The sequence below is a fragment of the Leucopleurus acutus genome (assembly GCF_964270905.1).
Source record: "Leucopleurus acutus genome assembly, chromosome: 19".
NCBI lineage: Eukaryota > Metazoa > Chordata > Mammalia > Artiodactyla > Delphinidae > Leucopleurus > Leucopleurus acutus.
In genome coordinates, this window is record NC_139161.1 from 16,596,159 (window position 1) to 16,615,839 (window position 19,681).

A 19,681-nucleotide genomic window follows, 5' to 3' on the forward strand; every position below is an offset into this window, starting at 1 on the left:
GTCTTGTTATGGTTACATGGATGTTCATTTTGTGACAGTTCCTTCAGACATACATTCACATTTGTGGAACTTTCCCTCTATGTATGTCATATTCCACAATAAAAACGTTTAAAAGAGGTTAAATTTAAGAAGGATTCACTGTACAAAATAATAATGATGATCAATATATCTTTTTAAGGATAGAACTAAAATATGGAACAAAACATGTGGGAAGTGGGTTGAATCCATGTAAGATCCTTGTATTATTTGGGAAGAAGTTAGACATATTAATTAACATAAAACTTAAGTAAATGTTTATGTGAAAATTGTTTATAGTTCTCAAGCTTTTCCAAGGCATGAGGGAGGAGTGGGGGAAGGAATAAAGAAAACTCAAATACTTTAGAAGGCAAGAAAGGAATAACAAGACTCAAAGAAAATGTGAAGATACCGAAAACGTAACTTTTAAAAAGATTTCACTTAGAATAGCATTCAGAATGATAAGATAACTAGGATTAAATCTAACAGGAACGTTAAAGGAGAAAATTATAAACATTTTTGAAAATCTTTTTTCAAGAGCTAATAAATGGTAAGATAGAACATTTTCACATGGGAATCCTGACATTATCATAAAAATGACAGTTCTGCCCATATTAATCTGTAAGTTCAGTGCTTTTCCAGTCAAGTCTAACAGGACTTTTTTGGAATTTGACTTTTTTTTTTTTTGGATGCTTGACGAGTCATGAAAATTTTGGAGAATAATGAAAAGTTACTTATTCAGATATCAAGACTTACTGGAAACCTATAGTAATTGAAACAATTTTATATATTCATGAAAAAACAGACCATTGAAATAGAGGAACACAGGAAGAACTTGTTACGTGAAAAGTGGCAATACAAATCAGAGGGGAAATGATATACTGTTCCAAGATGGGACTGAGATCATTGGCTCTCTGTTTGGAAAAAGATAAAATGCAGTCCCTGTCTCGCTTCATACAGAATTACAAAATAGATTTGCAAAAAACAAAACTAAAACTTAACAAGAGAAAATTTTTAGAAGAAAACTAGGGAAAGGCATTAAGAATTGAGGCTAGGGAAGAATTTCTTAATAAGATATAGAAATTAAATCCATAAAAGAAAAAAAAGTTTATTTGGCTACATTAATATAAAGAAAATTCTCTCTGACAAATTACACTGGATACAAATGTCTCAAACTAGAGAAGATATTTGCAACCCATATAATCCACAAAAAATTGGTATTCCTCTATAATAAATTCTCTGTAATAACTCCTGTATAATAAGTAAGAAAAAGACAAACACCACAATTTTTTTAAAAAACTGGCAAAGGATATGAATAGGCAATTTCTCAGAGGAAGAACCCAACTGACGATAAGCAGATGAAACAATGCTCAGGAAAATGCATAATAAAAGAGAAATCACCTTATAAACAACCTGATAAAATTTACAGAGGCCAATAATGCCAGAAGTTGATGAGGTTATGGAGAAACAGGGCTTTATATACATTACTAGTCATAGTATAAATTAGAAAAATAGTAATATTGTGCAGATTAATTTGACATCTTACAAAAACGAAGATGCACAAACCTCATGACCCATGAGTTCTACTTCAACTCTACTTCAAGTTCTACTTCAAGTTCTACCCTAGAGAAATACTCTTGCACTTGTGCACCAAATGACATGTACCAGAATGTTGATTGCCGCACTATATGCAATGGGGGGAAAGCTAGAAACATCTTGATTCTTCTCAGTAGGAAATGGAATATCATCTTAGACATTAAAATAAATAACAGATTTACATGGATCAATATGCATAACACCCAGAAACATAATATCTATTTTTTAATCTAGTAAGCTTTATTAAATCTAATTTATCCTGTCATTTCCTACTTTTTCTTATTTTTGTTGATGGTAAAAATAAATTTTAAACACTGCCTTTATAACAACCCTTCTGCTGCTTCAAATCTACTTGTTGGGTGCTTAATCATTTCAGTTTTACACAAGGTGGTTTTCTCCCCTGCTTCCCTATATCCCATTAAGTTCTTGTTCATATTCAGATCTCTAGCCATCTCAGCTCCATTGCATCCTGGTATATTATTGCAAGTCTAATAACTGATCTCAACTCTTCAGACAGTCCCAGAACCAATTTGGTTTTACAATTCGTTCCTAATACTACAATATTTTTTGTTTCAGATATCTTTTTACCTCTCAGAATACCAAGAAAAATAGTCATTACCATTTACTATCTGGGTTGAAAGAACTTCTTTTTAAAAATTGTTTTTAAGTTGATTACAGATCACTTACAAACAAAAATAAAGGGAAGCAGAGACTATTAAAATATTTAATAGAGCTTAAATATAGCAAACCAAATTTTTATTCCATATTTTCCTGGGTTTGAAGATATCTACTGATTGATCGATAGATATATACCCAAAATGCGCAGGAGCCTCTGTATGTAACTAACTGTTCATCAGTTGTCATGCGTGAAGTTGTACACTGATTCTAAATTTCAAATACATCTCTCATAGATTATAGCTTATCATTACTTCTTGTTCTTCTACTTGCGTCGTCAAGACAATACTTGAAGAGTTTTTAAAAAAATCTTTGGCTTATAATTTTGTTGAAGACGGGATGGACACCAGGCACTCCATAATTGCAAAATATTTTTATTTTTAGATTTGTATACACCTTTTAGAATGGCCAATCTAATTTTTTTTTTTTTTTTTTTTTTTTTGCGGTACGCGGGCCTCTCACCGCTGTGGCCTCTCCTGTTGCGGAGAACAGGCTCCAGACGTGCAGGCCCAGCGGCCATGGCCCACGGGCCCAGCCGCTCCGCGGCATGTGGGATCCTCCCGGACTGGGGCACGAACCCGCGTCCCCTGCATCTGCAGGCGGACTCTCAACCACTGTGCCACCAGGGAAGCCCCAATCTAATTTTTTTAAAGTATCATTTTAACTTTATTTATTTATGGCTGCATTGGGTCTTCGTTACTGCATGTGGGCTTTCTCTAGTTGTGGCGAGCACGGGCTACTTTTCCTTGCAGTGCGTGGGCTTCTCATTGCAGTGGCTTCTCTTGTTGCGAAGCCCGGGCTATAGGCTCATGGGCTTCAGTGGTTGCGGCTCGCGGGCTCTAGAGTGCAGGCTGAGTAGTTGTGGCGCATGGGCTTATTTGCTCCACAGCATGTGGGATCTTCCCACATGAGTAATGATGACATAATTTCTAGAATTTTGAAATAGTATAATATATCTTAGATTTATAAAAAGATCCAGTGGACCCATACAGTAATTGCAAGATAGAGTGAGTTTTTTTTTCTGTTTTTAATAAAATATATTTTCCGTTTTGTTCCTGTGGAATACTTCTAGAAAAAATGTAGTCATGAGATATCAATCTTTATAAATAGTTAAAACTGCTTAACAGTGAAAATTAAAAACTGAAATTGTTTTTCAAGTGGACCCTAATGGTATACTGAAGATTAAATTATTAGGTGCAGGTGAGAAGCATTTTATAAAATCTGTTGTGATAGTTTCCACATGGCTGCATAGGTATCTTTGGTGCTGTTTTTAAACTTGCAGACAGTTTAAGTATGACACTATTAATAATAAAACTGAGTTGGCAAAGAATTTCTAGGTAGATATTAATCATAGCCAGCTTTTTCTGATATACTTTTCTCAATCCTTACATCCAGAAAGGCTTGGTATATTCGGTTAATGACCCCATGGAGAGTATATATGTGTTACATAATAAAGAAAAGCATCACCTCTGTGATTCTGGACAGTCCAGGCTGACAAAGATGAACACTTGCATATAGGTCAAACTAGCTAAATATAGAACAGCCATTTTCCAAGGCTGTTGCCAGGGGTTCAACAGCATCAGCTCTGTTTCTATGGGGGAAGACTTTGCAAATGGTAAGAACAGAGCTAGAAGTCAGTGAGTTGAAGAGAATTGCATTGTGGAACTTTAAACTCTTTGGTAAAGGGTTTATTGATAATTCAGCTATATTAATCTGTGAACATTAATCTTGACATCTTCCTTACCTGATTCTTAATTTATTGCAGTAAGAACTTGCCTTTATTTAAGTAACACACCTGTAGAAATTGATGTTATCATACTCAGTAGGTTGGCGGAAGAGACCTGATGACAAGTCATAAGATTAGCAAGGTTCTGAAAAGGTCAGAATTGTACTGAATTATGGTTAGGGAAGATTGCTCCTGTGATCATTAAATCAAGCACAGTATCCTTATTGTCTCTGGCTTCCCTTCCACATAGATGATTTTTGAGGTTCGACTGAGAAGGAAGTCATGATTCCAGTGGTAACATAAGGCACATTGATAGCAAAATTCATACATTATAACAGCTTTTTGTTTTATGCTGTATTGACAGACAACTTTGAATAAAAATGTTTTCTAAAAATAATGTAGAATCTCACAGCTTTTTAGTCACAAACAGGAGTGTCCTAGTTTTTCTTTGAAGACAGCAAGTATTAATGCTCTACTATATAGAAGTGTTTGGCAAAGCTAAGGTTGTAGTTCCAATTCTTCATTCTCTGTCTTCTCTACAGATGGAAAGGTGAATAGTTTTTGGTGTTGAAATTTTTTTAAGCAACAAGCTATCACTTATCAGACATCTGTTCAATAATTATGACAGTAATTGAGAAATAAAGTTAATTTTTTCAGGTTTTAATTTAGTTTTAAAACAATTGTGGAAAGAGAACAATTTGTAAGTTATGTTCAGGAAAAAAATATAATGAAACTTAGTTAAATTTTGGAACCTTAATGAACACATGAGTATCATCTTGCATAAGAATGCATTAAAGAATGAACAGTACTCCAAATAATGAATAATAAAATGTAAGTATTATAAGATACTGTGTCTATTTTTTGTTTATTATTATGAAGTAGAACTAACTTTTCTGGTGTACCATTTTATAGATTTTAACATGTGTATAGTTTCATGTAACCACCACCAAAATCTACATGCAGAACATTTACAGCACCCCCCAAAATTCCCTCATACTGTCCCTTTGCTAATAACTCCTGGTAACTGCTGATCTGTTTTCCATCCCTATACTTTTGTCTTTTCGAGTGTCGTATAAATGGGATCATAGTATGTAACTATGACCAGTTTCTTCTTTTTCAGACTGGCTTCTTTCACTCATCATATTGCCTTTGAGATTCATCCAAGTTGTCGCATGTATCAAACATCCCTTTTTACTGTTGAGTAGTATTCCATCTTATGGATGTACCATAGTTTGTTTATTCACTCACCCACTAGAGTGCATTTGGGTTGGTTCTAGTTTGGGGCAGTTATGAGTAGAGCTGCTATAAACCAAGGAGTGGAATTGCTTGATCATACAGTGTTTTATCTGTTTTTTATTTTTTTAAATATATATTCAGATGTGTTTTAGATCCAATCCAATTTCCTTCAGGTCATTTTTAGAACTGTTTTTCTTCCTACTTCTGATGTAACAGTTCATCTTTTATCTTTGTCATGTTTGCTTGATCCTTTTTCCTTTGGGTTGCCTTTATTGGAGTCATCTTCTGGTGTTGTAGCCCAGAATCTGTCTTGCTTTTATATGCCTCCAGCTTAATTATATGATTCATCTTCTTACAGAATCTAGTTTGCTACTATACTCTTCTTTACCATTTGTAGATGACTCTCAGATCTATCTTTCTCACCTGTTTTGTTCAGTTTATATCTTATTCTCTGGAGGACATTTCTAATTAGATGTCCTGTTAACTCTTTAATCTTCTTATGGTAGAAACTTAAAAAAAAAATTTTCCCTTCCATCTTTTCCCTTCTACAGCTTTCTTATCATAACTACAAGATAATTTCTTACCTTTGCTGTTACTTCCCCTTCTACTTGCAGGCAGTAACCAAACCTAGGACTTGGCTTTTTAGTCATCACTACTCCCATCACCAAAACTCTCTTACAGATTCTGTTTACCTCATTTACATACCATTGTTTCTCACTGACCTTCCAACTACGTATTTCTCCATTTCCATCCTAAAGTCAGGATTAAAATCATCTTGCATAAAGAGCATTCTGCTTTTGCAAGTGTGTGTGTGTGTGTGTGTGTGTGTGTGTGTGTGAGAGGGAGAGAGAGAGAGAGAGAGAGAGTTTCAATAGAAAGGCCTGCTCCCTGTTGTGATAGTACTATAACTTTTGTTTCTCACGTTAGGTAAATTTTATTATCCCTTTTATAGGGCCTGGATTGCCTCTTAGCCGTTTGCTCAAGTGGCCCTGCATGCTTCTAAATTCTTATCTGTTAGGCCCTCTCTTTCTCCTTCTGCATGTCTTTGTTCAGGAATAATTTCTCATACCCCAAAACAAGTGTACCTGTGATTTAGGAGGACACAAAGTTGTATTTGCAGGTAATATGATTGTCTACTTAGAAAATTCAAAAGAATCAACTAAAAAACTTAGATGTTAGAAGAAAGTTAAGTAGCCAGATATAAAATAAATATACAAAAATTAATATTTCTTCATATATACTGTTTTTGAAATATAATGTAAAAATCCCATGCACAACTGCAACCAAAAAACATAAATAGTTAGGAATGTTATGAATGAATTAGTATGACAAAAAGTACAAAACTTTATTGGGAGATGTAAAAGACTTGAATAATTGGAGACATATTCTTAAGAACTGAATGTGCTATAAAGATATTAGTACTTCCTAAACTGATTTAGAGATTGAATCTAATTCCAATCAAAGCTTGGCTTTTTTGTTTATTTTTTACTTTTTTTGTTTGTTTTTCATTGGAGAAAGTTGTTTTTGCTCTAGTAGAATGATTCTAATAATCGTCAGGAAGTAAACATGGTTGAAAGTAGCCAAGACAGTTATAAAAAAGAAGAAGAATGTGTGGAGGGTAAGAGCTTGCCCAAACCACTGCTATGGTCCATAGTATATAGGCTGGAAATAGTCTAGCACATATGAAAATATAAAGCCTGATAGAAATGGCATCTCAGTCAATGAAGAAAAGTTTATTTAGTCAACAATATTGGATCAGTTAGTTAACTCTTTGAAGAATTACTTGGATTCTTACTTCACTTGTACCATATACAAAAATAAAATTCCAGATAGACTAAAGAATTATATGTAAAGTAAAAATTTACAAGAGAAGAAAATGTAGGTGACTACCAGTGTCTGTAATGGGAGAGGATTTTAAGGATAAAAGTAATGGAAAACATCATAAAAACAAAAATTGATAATGTTGGCTGTTTAAATAGTAAAAATACATTTTTTAAAACCCTTCCATTTATCAAAAATATACCATAAATAAAATTAAAAGACAAATAGCAAACTGGGATAAAACGTTTATAACAAATATAATAATACCCTTAATATATAAATAATTTTTATAAATCAATAAAAATTATTAAATCCCAACAGAAAAATGTACAGAGGACATGAAGAAATAAGAGAAAAATTATCAGTGGTAAAAAAAATGATTTTAAAAAGTGCTAGCCTCGTCAATAATTAGACAAATGCCAATTTAAAATGATTGAAAAATACCATTATTCATCCATCAAGTTGATAACTACTTTAAAAAATTTCTAGTATTCATTACTTTCGAGGATATACCAAGATAGTCACTGTCATATACGGTGGTAGGATTGTTACAAAATGATAAAAACCTTTCTAGAAAAATATTTGAAAGCCTATTTCAAGAGCATTAAAATACTCAAAACACCTTTTAACATAACAATTTGCCTTCATGAAGTAATCATACATATTGTCAAAGATTTAAGTATAAAAATGTTCATTGCGGGCTTCCCTGGTGGCGCAGTCGTTGAGAATCTGCCTGCTAACGCAGGGGACACGGGTTCGAGCCCTGGTCTGGGAGGATCCCACATGCCGCAGAGCAACTAGGCCCGTGAGCCACAACTACTGAGCCTGCGTGTCTGGAGCCTGTGCTCCGCAGCAAGAGAGGCCGTGGTAATGAGAGGCCCGTGCACGGCGATGAAGAGTGGCCCCCACTTGCCAAAACTAGAGAAAGCCCTCGCACAGAAACCGAGACCCAACACAGCAAAAATAAATAAATTAATAAACTCCTACCCCCAATATCTTCTTTAAAAAAAAAAAATGTTCATTGCAACAACTTCTTGATACTAAAAACTTAGAAATTGTTAAATATGTGACAGTAAAGAATGAATGTGGAGTAGGGGAATTAAATTGTGAAACCAGTCATATGATGAAATATTATGGAGCCATTAAAACTCATAATGTATAGCTGTATTTATAGACATGGGAAAGGGCTTAAGATAATATCTGGGCTGAAAAAAAGAGATACAAACTTTTTATGTAGTACCAAATTAATAATATCAGTTATTTCTAGCTAGTTGAATTTTGGATGATTGAGATTTCTTTACATCTTTTGGTATTTTTTCCAAGTTTTCTATAGTGATCATGTATTTTGCAATTAGAACCCAAAATAACAATTTTAAATTGTTTTTAAAAAACAGTTAATTAATGTTCAAGAGAATGCAAGATGCAGTGAGTTTCCAATTTTTAATTAAAATAAAATTAAAACAAATCTGCATTAACAGCATTTATCTTTAAGCAATATAATATAGTTTATTTTTAACTTATTTCTATTTGTTTTATAACTTTTGCTCAGTTAACATCTAATACTTTCATAGTAAAATTTTTAAGTCTATTTAAAAAAAAATTGATATCCTTGCCAGAGTTTTAGTGAATACCAACCATATCTAATCTTGAATCTCATTATGCCCATCATTTATACCATCCGTATGTTGTCATATTTAGGTTATGTTCATTTTCACCTGTTTTGTTTTGCTAATCCCTAATGGTTTTTGTTAAAAAAAAAAAAAAAAATCTCTGCAATGCACTTCCCCCTTTGGTTCCTAACAAGAGGCCTAATTACTTAAATATAAATTGCTAGAAGGTCCATGTTAACTTAACCTAGTGAACTATTGGCATTTAAAAGTATTTGCACCTATTAAAAGTTCAAAATATATAAACTGATTTAATGATAACTCTATATCTGACAAAGTAAAACAGAAATCACTATGTAGAAGAAACAGCATCTGCTTGACCATGTTCTTTTTATAAACTTTGTCTCTGTTCTCACTTTACTGTTCAGAAGAAGCAATCTGTTTTCATACGATATAACTGAATATGAATCAAGTTCAGTATCTTCTCCCATTTGCCCAATTCCCAGTCCACCTCTGTGTGGAGTTACTCTTCAGCTATATAGTGTGACAAATATTAAACTTACTGCTTTGGGGGCTATCCTCTCACCAAAACTCAGGGAAAATGGGAGGGAGCTGCCGTTCATTGACTTAAGAAATGCTTGACAGTTCTTCTTTCAAAGAGTGAGATAAGAAATGTGTGTGAATGAATAGTTAGTTATGATGGACTATTCATTTTCATCAGTATATAATGTGTGTTTCGTTTTATGTCTATTAAATATGAGGTTCTGGAATGCCTTTTCACTTTGCAGAATTCTGAGACTGCAGTTCCAACACCTTTGAGAGGGCAGCAATAACGATTATACTGGCTACATTTATTAGTCAAAAAGCGCGAAAGCTTTGTTTTGCTCTTTTGATTAGTTTGTTTAATAATATATTCAAATTATGATCTTTAATGTTATTTCTTTTACTAGCTTGGTGCTAACAGTGGTTTGCACATCATCATCTTTGATGAAATTGATGCCATCTGCAAACAGAGAGGGAGCATGGCTGGTAGCACGGGAGTTCATGACACTGTCGTCAACCAGTTGCTGTCCAAAATTGATGGGGTAGAGCAACTAAACAACATCTTAGTCATTGGTATGTTTGCTTGGTTTAAAAAAAAAAGGTACTATGATTTCAAAAACATTAGATACATAGGTTCTGAATTCAGATTTGTGTAGCTTGTAATTATACTATTTTGCCAGTGTTTCCAAATTAGAATCAAGTGATATTGAAGAATTTCACTATTTTAATGTCTAGCCTTAATAGGACAAATGAAAAATGGGTTTTAGTGACTCATGGCTTTTTTTTTTCTTTTAATAAAACTCCTCACTTTTTTTTAAAATTTATTTTTTATTATTTTTGGCTGCGTCGGGTCTTAGTTGTGGCATGTGGGATCTTTCGTTGCGGCACGCGGGCTCTTCGTTGCGGCACATGGGTTTCTCTCTAGTTGTGGCATGTGGGATCTTAGTTCCCCGACCAGGGATCGAACCCGCGTCCCCTGCATTGGAAGGCGGATTCTTAACCACTGGACCACCAGGGAAGTCCCAACTCATGGCTTTAAACTTATAGTTAACAGGTGAAAAAGGCTGCATGATGTAATGCAGTGGTTTTCAAACTGGGTCCTGTAGGCCTCCAGGAGTCCTCAGAGCTACTTCAGGGTCTGTGCGGCCAGGGTTTGAGCTTCAGATCATGCATCCCTATTATAACTTATCTTTTTAACTGCTTTATGTACTGAAGTTCTTCTTAAGATGACTTTGAAAACAAAACAAAACAAAAATTCTGCCGTTTATGAAGGTTGAAAACCATTGGCCTACAGAAAAGAGAAGGGATGTTGGGGTCAGACAGATCATGTTCACATTGCCCCTCTCTCACTTTGATAGTTTACTTACCTTCTCTGAACCTAAAATTTTCTTTTTAAATATTTGAAGATTTCATTACATTTATATTCCACTGGCCTGTACAGTAGTAAAATACTAAAGCAAAGTCCCCAGGTATTTTCATTAGGTCGAGAACAAATGATATTTTTGAAAATGACTGCTTTTCTATTTGACTTTTATAAAATGTCCTCTTAGCTTGTCAGGGAAAATGCTATTCTTACACATACTGAAGGGGCATTTTATCTTATTTTTGAATTCTGATAATTTGTTTGTTGTTTTAACAACTGTGCTCAGGAATGACCAACAGACCAGATCTCATAGATGAGGCTCTCCTTCGACCTGGAAGACTGGAAGTTAAAATGGAGATAGGTAAATAGATCTGTCACTGATTGGGGGAGGGGAGTGTAATTAGAGTTCATTAGCAGGAGCAAAGTCATATAACTTAATATTTGTTAGAAAAGTTGTGTATCAGAAGCAGGTATTTACACGCTTGAGTACCTATAAGAAAAACATTAAGATTATAATAATGTCTATTTTATTTTCAATTTTATCAGGCTTACCAGATGAGAAAGGCCGACTCCAGATCCTTCACATCCACACAGCAAGGATGAGAGGGCATCAGTTGCTCTCTGCTGATGTAGACATAAAAGAACTGGCCGTAGAGACCAAGAACTTCAGCGGTGCTGAGCTCGAGGGTCTGGTGCGAGCAGCGCAGTCCACTGCTATGAACAGACACATAAAGGTCAGTGAAATCAACTACCATATATTAGGAGTCTGCAGCCCTGTAAATACCATGCCAGTATTCTTTCTCTTTCCTTTTAAGCATACTAAGGACTAGGGTAATACTGACTTTTGATGGAGAATAGACATGGTAAAAGGTATAGGGATTAATTGTCAACTGCTAAATCTTCCGAGTAGTTGGAAAAAAGATAATGGTAGCATCTGCCCCATGGTAACCACTGACCCATTTACCTTAGGTTGCCACCATTTGATACAGACACGTGAAGATGAAGATTTTGAAGAATTTTTTTAAAATTTGTGCTGTGTTGACTTGTATCATGACATAGGAAGTTGAATTTTCTACATGCTAGAATTACGGGGGCTGCTTCATTACGTAAATGTATTGAATACCTGCTATTTTCAAGGTATTAAGCAGGAGACACAAAGATAATAAAGCACGACCTTTTCCCACAAGGAGTAGAGAGTCAGGGAAATGGATATGTTTGCAAATTAATACAATAATGTTATTGATACTTTGGTAGAAATACATACAAAGGATACTTTCATTTTGGTAAATAAAATTTGATAAAGTGCATTTGATCCTTTACCATCGCTTCTCTTCAGGTTTTACTTATCACCTGTAGTTAGATGACTCCCAAATTTATGTCTCATCTCTTGAAAGTATCTTTCTCTCACTTTCAGATTTATACCAAATACCTCTACCTGGATATGTTATCAGGTCTCAAATTTAATATTCCAAAACCAAATTCACTTTTTTGTTGTTGTTTTTTCTTACTACTTTCCTTCCTGCTCCTACTTCCCTGTTTATCCCAATTTCCCAAGCTTAAAACTCCAAGATTTCTACCACTCTATTGTGTCCTATATCAAGTTATTTGCCAAATTTTGTCAGTTCTATCTTGGCAGTATCTTTCAGTTCTCATTGCCACCACCTGTCTTCTGTTTGATTAACCTTCCTGTTTCACACCATTCTATTCTTCAGAAACTTTCAGTGACTCACCATGATCTACAGAACAAAGTACAGAAGTCTTAGTCTGGTCTTTAAGGTCCTCTTAGATCTGACCCTAAATTGGCCTTTCCTGATGTGTTCCCAGTTATTCTCCATACACTTTATAAATTTATTTATTTATTTTATATTTGGCTGCGTTGAGTCTTCATTGCTGCACACGGTCTTTCTCTAGTTGCAGCAAGCGGGGACTCTCTGTTTTGGTGCCCAGGCTTCTCATTATGGTGGCCTCTCTTGTTGCGGAGCACGGGCTCTAGGCTCATGGGCTTCAGTAGTTGTGGCTCATGGGCTTAGCCGCTCCGCAGCATGTGGGATCTTCCCAGACCAGGGCTCAAACCTGTGTCCCCTGCATTGGCAGGCGGACTCTCAACCACTGCGCCACCAGGGAAACCCTCCATACACTTTAGCCAAACTAAAATATTGAATATTTACCAGTCATCAGATATTAATATATTTTTCTACTTCTCTGCTGTTACCTCTTTTTTTTTTTTCTTCACTGAGAACGTTTACCCTCTATGTTTACTTATCTTTTCAATACCTGGCTCATGTACCACCACTTTCTTCAAACTTTTTCTCATTCTCCCTTTCAAGAATGATATGTTCTGTTCCTTCTTGAACTAGTAGTGTATCGGAAATTCCCTGGTGGTCCAGTAGTTAGGACTTGGTGGTTTCACTGCGGTGGCCCAGGTTCAATCCCTGGTGGGGAAACTAAGATCCCGCAAGCCACACAGTGCAGCCAAAAAAAAAAAAGAAATAGTAGCACATCATTTACAATACCTTCTGTTGACTTTCGATCAGTGGATTTATCTAGCCTAGTGTGTGCCAGACACTGTACTAAGGGTTAATGCTCCAATTGCCTACCCTTGAGCAGCTCACAGTCTAATCCGCCACATGCAGTAATAGAAAGTACATACGGGGTAAGGAAGTGAAAAGGTGTCAGGTGTGGTCAGCTTGTCGGGTGAGAGGAGCCTTCACAGAGGAATTTCTGGGTGGATATGTTTCCTGATGGAGTCAGGCATTTTAGGTAGAAAGAACAAATATGCAAAGGAACAGAGACACACAAACAGCATGGTGTGTTACAGTAATTCAGTACTGCTGCAGCATAAAAGGTAGGGAAGGGGAGGTAGAAAGAGACGTGGGGGATAAGTCAGGAGGCTAAAGCAGGGGATGGAGCACAAAGAGCCTTTTATACTGTGCTAAGAAGTATGGACTTCTTTTCTGTGAGTAGTGCTAAGCCATTGAAGAGTTTTAAGAATAGCAGTGACATAGTGTTAAAACATAAGCTCACTCTGGCAGCTTTGTCGAGTGGAGTATTTAGGGGAGTGAAGTTGGTGACATAAGACAAGAGAGGGGAACTTGTATAACAATTCACACAGGAAATAGTAAAAGCCTGAACAGTCAGGTTGAGTATGTTTTATTCGGGTATACCCTGGCAATGGTTTTAAACCAAGGGTCGGTAAATTGTGGCCCATGGGCCGTATCCAGCCAACCACCAGTTTTTATAAATAAAGTTTTTTTGGAACACAGCCACCCTTGTTCATTTATGTATTGTCTGTGGCTGCTTTCATGCTACAATGGCAGAGTTGAGTATTTGCAAAAGAGACTGCATGGCCCACAAAGCCTAAAATATTTACTATCTGGCCCTTTACAGAAAAAGTTTGTCAACCCCTGTTGTAGACTTTAAGTCCATATCTTATTCATTTCTGACTCTCCCACAGTATTTCATATAGGTCTTAATACTGAGAATATGGTAGCTGTTTAGTAAATATTTTTTAAATTAGTAAATATGTATTCTGTATCAAGCTCTATCTATAAGCCATAATTCCCCTACATAATGGAACTGACTTTGTTCTAGCTCAAGAATGCCATAATGGAAGAGGCCACTTTAGACAAGATGGTAAACCTCTTTAAAATACCGGAGGCCCAGTGGGGAGGAGGATACTAGTACTACTGCATTAAAACAAAACAAAAAAAAATTGAGAATGCCAAAGGACTGGATAGTGTGGAAATATAGTATTGGGTCCTTTATAGAATGGACCCATTCATTTCATTCATCCATTCTTTCTGCTTGTCATAAGAAATGTCTTAGAAAAAGTGATGGTGACTTCAAGAAAAATTGTATAAATGATGTGAAAATTGCTCCCCACCATACCGATCTTTCACCTCAGACCACATCAGTGCTTCTTGATACTATAATCCACAATAGCTAGTTTATTAGGTATCAGATTTTTCATATGCATTAGCCACTGGATTTTTATCCTATTTAGGCATCTGTCATTTTTGTCACAATAATCTTATCCCAAAGTGTCTCTAAGCCATTGTCAAGAAACATGCTTTCTTTAAGCATGTATTGGATTTATTTACACACGAGGCAATGAGAAACGGTGGAAAAATCACAAGTTTTGTAGTCAGAAGGTGTGGTTATGTGTTACGGTTCTTCCCACTTCTTTTGTTTCTGATTTGTCAAGGGGAAATAACTACCTATTTCATCAAGTTTTTGTGAAAATGAGATCAAATACTGTTTGTGGAAGCGCCTCAGTTGGTGTAGAACTTATACACAACATTCATCTGTTTATTATGATGTTCTTTGTTTGTATTATAAAAAGCCATTATTGGGAATTCCCTGGCAGTCCAGTGGTTAGGATTCGGTGCTCTCACTGCCAGGACCTGGGTTCAATCCCTGGTCGGGGAACTGAGATCCCGCAAGTCTACTGGCATGGCCAAGAAAAAAGCCATTATTAGTGTTATTTTGCTTCCTTTTCAAAAGAATTAGGTTTAAACAAAGTCAGGTGGAATAAACTAAACAAGTCTTCCCTGTTAAACTGTTCTTTCAGGTTTTTTGAAGCAAGTGGAAAATCCAGTCATGAACACCTGATGTGCATGTCCTTTGTGCTTGAATCCATGTTTGTGGTCAACTAAAATTCATGTGACATTTGGTTGTTTTTAGCTTGAAAGGAATTTCTGCTTCAGGTAGAGAAGATAACACAAATTTCTTCTGCTCTAATCTGTTGTAAGGACATAAATTGAGGACACACACAAACACACACACACACTTTACAACTGAATCAGCTGATTTATGTTTTCAGAATTTCAATAAAATTCTTTTTTATTTTCTGTAGAATTTTGAATGATTAAGGTCATTCTACCCTTAATTTAAGAGGAATGATAAGAACTTTGAAAGGTCAGATTTAAAAGGTTATGAAATTTAAGTGTGACCACTGGATATTTGCTAGTGTTGAAATACAAGTTTATTAGTTTCTGCAGGTATAAGCTGAAAGATGTTGCCTCTTCCATATTGATTAGCTGTTATAAATAAAATGCAGAAAAAATCACACTAATTCAGACAAATAAGAAAAGGTTTTCTGAATGAATAAAAATTCAGAATTGTAGATTTTTTTAAATAACATTTTGAGATTTTGACAAAATAGTAAAATAGTAAAAGTTGGCCAAGAGAAGTCCTTAAACTTATTTTAATGAATAGGTATGAAAGGTTTATCATTGTAGTATTGATTACTTACAATTAGGTGACTTCTGAAATTCCTGGAGTGTCTAAAAACAAATTGTTCTAAAATAACTGTCCCCCAGCCATCTTAATTCACTTTAATTCATTGGGTGAGTCCTTTCTTAGTAGTAAAAATGCAAGGTTCATACCAGCTGCAGTCCTGAAATCTGTCATATTTTTCAGCAAATGCTGAAAGATAGACAAGTTTTCCCTTCATATTGCTATATGTTTCTGTCATTTGAATTCAGTTTCACTCTAAAAGGAAATCATAATAGTATTTCATAACACTGTTACGAAGATGCTTGCCTGTGCCTCCCTGTGTACATACGAGAATCATTTTCTAGGATAGATAGATAGCCAGATGGATTTTTGAAGACATGGTTGCATTGTCTTCTAGTTTCTAGTGTTTATTCTGGTTCCTTTTACAGGTGACCTGTTTTTGTCTCTCAGAAAGGTTCTAGAAATTCCTCTTCACCTTCGGTGTTCTGATAGTTTACAACACTGTGTCTAGACAGATGTGGGTTTCTTTTCATTTACCCTGATCACTCATTGAAACCTTTAAATTGCAAAGATACACCTCTCTTCAGCCGGAGAAATTTTTTTTCTTCTGTCTTTTATTGTTTTTTTCTCTATCATTCTTTCTCTTCTTTCCTTCTGAGACTCCTCTTAGATCAGTGTTAAAACTTCCAGATACATGTTCCATGCTTTTTAACCATTCTCTCTCACTTTCTGTCATTTCATGGGATTTGGGGCAGGAAGGGAGACAAATCAAAGTGTTCTGTTTGCCATCTTGATCTAGTTTTCTGACAGAGTTCTTTTTGTCCCATAAGGCTGAGTTTTACAGAATGTTTGTCATTTTATTTGTCTCAGCAGTCCATTCCTAAAGGAACATGACTCATATTTTATAATAACCTTTGGAAGGTTGATACTGCTTAACATGCTTTGGTTTTGTAGTCAGATTTTTTTGAAGATATGTTTTTTTAAAGCCCATAGTACCATTTTAAAAATTAGACTCACTTGCCTTGTGCTATTGGGAGTGAGCCCAGTCACGTTAAAAAGTGTGTTGGTATCTCAATCACTCATCAGGTCCAGGCAGCTCCAAGTGCTGATAAAGGCCTTGATGCTTCTCCAGATGTCTGTTCTAAGTGGTAGCTTCAGGTGCAATAAGCAGAATATTTGGAGCTGGCACATAGATTCTCAAGCAGAGAGTATGAGTAAAAATCAAAGTTGTAGGTCCTTGGTCTCCTAGGATAATGGTTCACAAACCTGGTTGAGCATCAGAACCACCTGTGCACTTTATAAAAATGTAAATGCATGGACCCTCTGCTGGACCTGTTAAATCAAAATCCTGCAGGGTGGGGCTGGGCATCTGTATAAGTATGTAGGTGTGTGTGTGTGTATATCTTTAAAGACTCTAGGCGTTATTCTGATAGGCAGCTGAGGATGAAAACCACTGTTCCCTCTCTATATAGTTTCTCCTCCCCGTGCCTCATTTTGAAAAATAAAAACAAAAAAAACTCTATCCAGTGTCCTTTGGTAAAGATATGTGATAATTTACTTGACTGGTACCCTCTTCATGGACATTTAATTTGCTTCCAGTCTTCGGCTATTACAAATTACTCTAGTAGATATCCTGGTACATATAACTTTGTGCACATTTGTGAGTATATTCATGGGATAAACACCTAGAAGTGGAGTTGTTCAGGCAAAAGGCATAATATATGTATATGTAGGTGTGTGTGTGTGTATGTATGTTTGTGAATTTGAGAGAGATGTTTTTTGTCTGTGGAAATATGCCTTTTATATCCTCAGGTGTTATATTCTTAGGCTGAAAATATTCTTAAATCTTGGAAGTCCTTAACGTTTTGTTTTCATTTCTAATCAGGCCAGTACTAAAGTGGAAGTGGACATGGAGAAAGCAGAGAGCCTGCAGGTGACAAGAGGAGACTTCCTTGCTTCTTTGGAGAATGATATCAAACCAGTGAGTATGAATACTGAGTGATGTATAAGCCAAAAATAATAATAATAATTCAGGGGAAAAATAAGTGCCATTTTACTCAATATTTTGGAAGGTTATATCACATGTAGTTTTTAAAAAATCATAAAATCTCAGTACTGGAACTGTCCAATATAAGAAACATCTGTTCAGTAACTCTGATGGCTGGGTAATTAACCAAGACTTACTGAAATATTTCTCATGATAGGGAGTTCACCATCTTGTAAGGCAGACCATTCAATTTTGAGACTTTCTAATTATTAGTTCTTAAATTGTTTTGAACTAGAAATAGTTTTCTCATTAGTTCTTATATAATCTGAAGCTACGGAAACCTAAATTCATCCTAATTCATCCATCCTTCATATGTTCGTTATTATGTTTAAAAGTAATTCTCATCTCCTTTCTCTCTCCCTTTCCCCACCCTCCTCCAAGGCATCCCTTTTTCTTGCTCAATACCTCCAGTTCCTCTAACTGCTATAGTTTCTAAAACTTTTAACCATTTTCAGTGCCCTTTTTTAAAAAGGTGTCAATTTTCTTAAAATATACTCAAAACTCAGTAGTCATAGTTGGAGTTTTAGAATACATTATAAGGTCATTAACCCATTTTTCTATAAAACAACCACTCATGTTTGAGTAACCATTACTTGGAGTCCTATATTAATACAAAAACAAATTGTAGAACCTTAAAAAGGTGTGTATGTTGGTTTTCTTTCTTCAATGGACCTTGGGTGCACAGAATTGGATTAACCTTAATCTTTAATTCATGACATACTGTCATTAGTCTACAGTGTGTAAAATAAAATATGGTATGTATTGATTTTTTGAGACTTGCTATTTTATTATGTATTTTATTATCAAGTCATCTATATGATTGTGCTATGCCTCATTTATTTTCATTGCTGGATAGCCTTCCATTGTGTGACTAACACAATTTGTCTGTTTTCCTGTCAATGGGCAGTTGGAACATTACCAGTTTTTTGTTATTACAAACAACTGCTGCTAAAGCATTCTTGAATGAGTTTCTCCTAGATATATGTTTAGGAATTAAATTGCTGGGTTGCTGGGTATATGAATGTACAATTCAAACTAAGACTTTAAAGCTGTTTTTTTCAGTGGTTGAACCAATAAACATTTCCCCCAATAATGTAAAAGAGATCCTGTTCTCTGCATCCTATACAACAGTTGGTATTGTCAGACTTATTTTTTGCCATTCAGTTGGATGTAAAATGGGATCACATTTTGGTCTTGATTTTCATTTCACTGATTACCTGTGAAGTATTTCTCCATATGTTTATTGGCCATATGAGTATCTTCTGTGAGATGCCATTCATGTGTTTTGCCTATTTTTCTGTTGTATTGTTTATTTTTATTTGATCTGTATAAGTTCTTTATATATCCTTGACAATAATTATTTGTTGCAAGTATCTCCTTTAAAGACAAAAATCAACTTGTTTTAGCCCATCTGCTTTTTTAAAAAATTAATTAATTAATTTATTTATTTATTTTTGGCTGCGTTGGGTCTTTGTTGCTGCGTGTGGGCTTTCTCTAGTTGTAGCGAGCGGGGGCTACTCTCTTCGTTGTGGTGTGCGGGCTTTTCATTGTGGTGACTTCTCTTGTTGCAGAGCATGGGCTCTAGGCACGTGGGCTTCAGTAGTTGTGGCTCACGGGCTCAGTAGTTGTGGCTCGCGGGCTCAGTAGTTGTGGCTCACTGGCTTCAGTAGTTGCAGCGCACAGGCTCTAGAGCGCAGGCCCAGTAGTTGTGGCGCACAGGCTTAGTTGCTCTGTGGCATGTGGGATCTTCCCAGACCAGGGCTCAAACCTGTGTCCCCTGCATTGGCAGGCGGATTCTTAACCACTATGCCACC

The 19,681-nt window shown here is 35.6% G+C and overlaps 1 protein-coding gene across 2 annotated transcripts in view; it reads left to right on the forward strand.

Annotated features, from left to right (window-relative positions):
- The window catches only part of NSF (N-ethylmaleimide sensitive factor, vesicle fusing ATPase), a gene marked incomplete at its 5' end in the record, with an annotated part of 155,985 nt that overhangs the window by 89,910 nt on the left and 46,394 nt on the right, over window positions 1–19,681 (forward strand). For both annotated transcript variants that reach the window (XM_082861331.1, XM_082861332.1), the window contains 4 exons: window positions 9,627–9,792; window positions 10,869–10,943; window positions 11,129–11,316; window positions 17,706–17,801. In XM_082861331.1, the coding sequence (XP_082717457.1) occupies window positions 9,627–9,792; window positions 10,869–10,943; window positions 11,129–11,316; window positions 17,706–17,801 (525 nt within the window). The remainder of the gene's footprint in view (window positions 1–9,626; window positions 9,793–10,868; window positions 10,944–11,128; window positions 11,317–17,705; window positions 17,802–19,681) is intronic.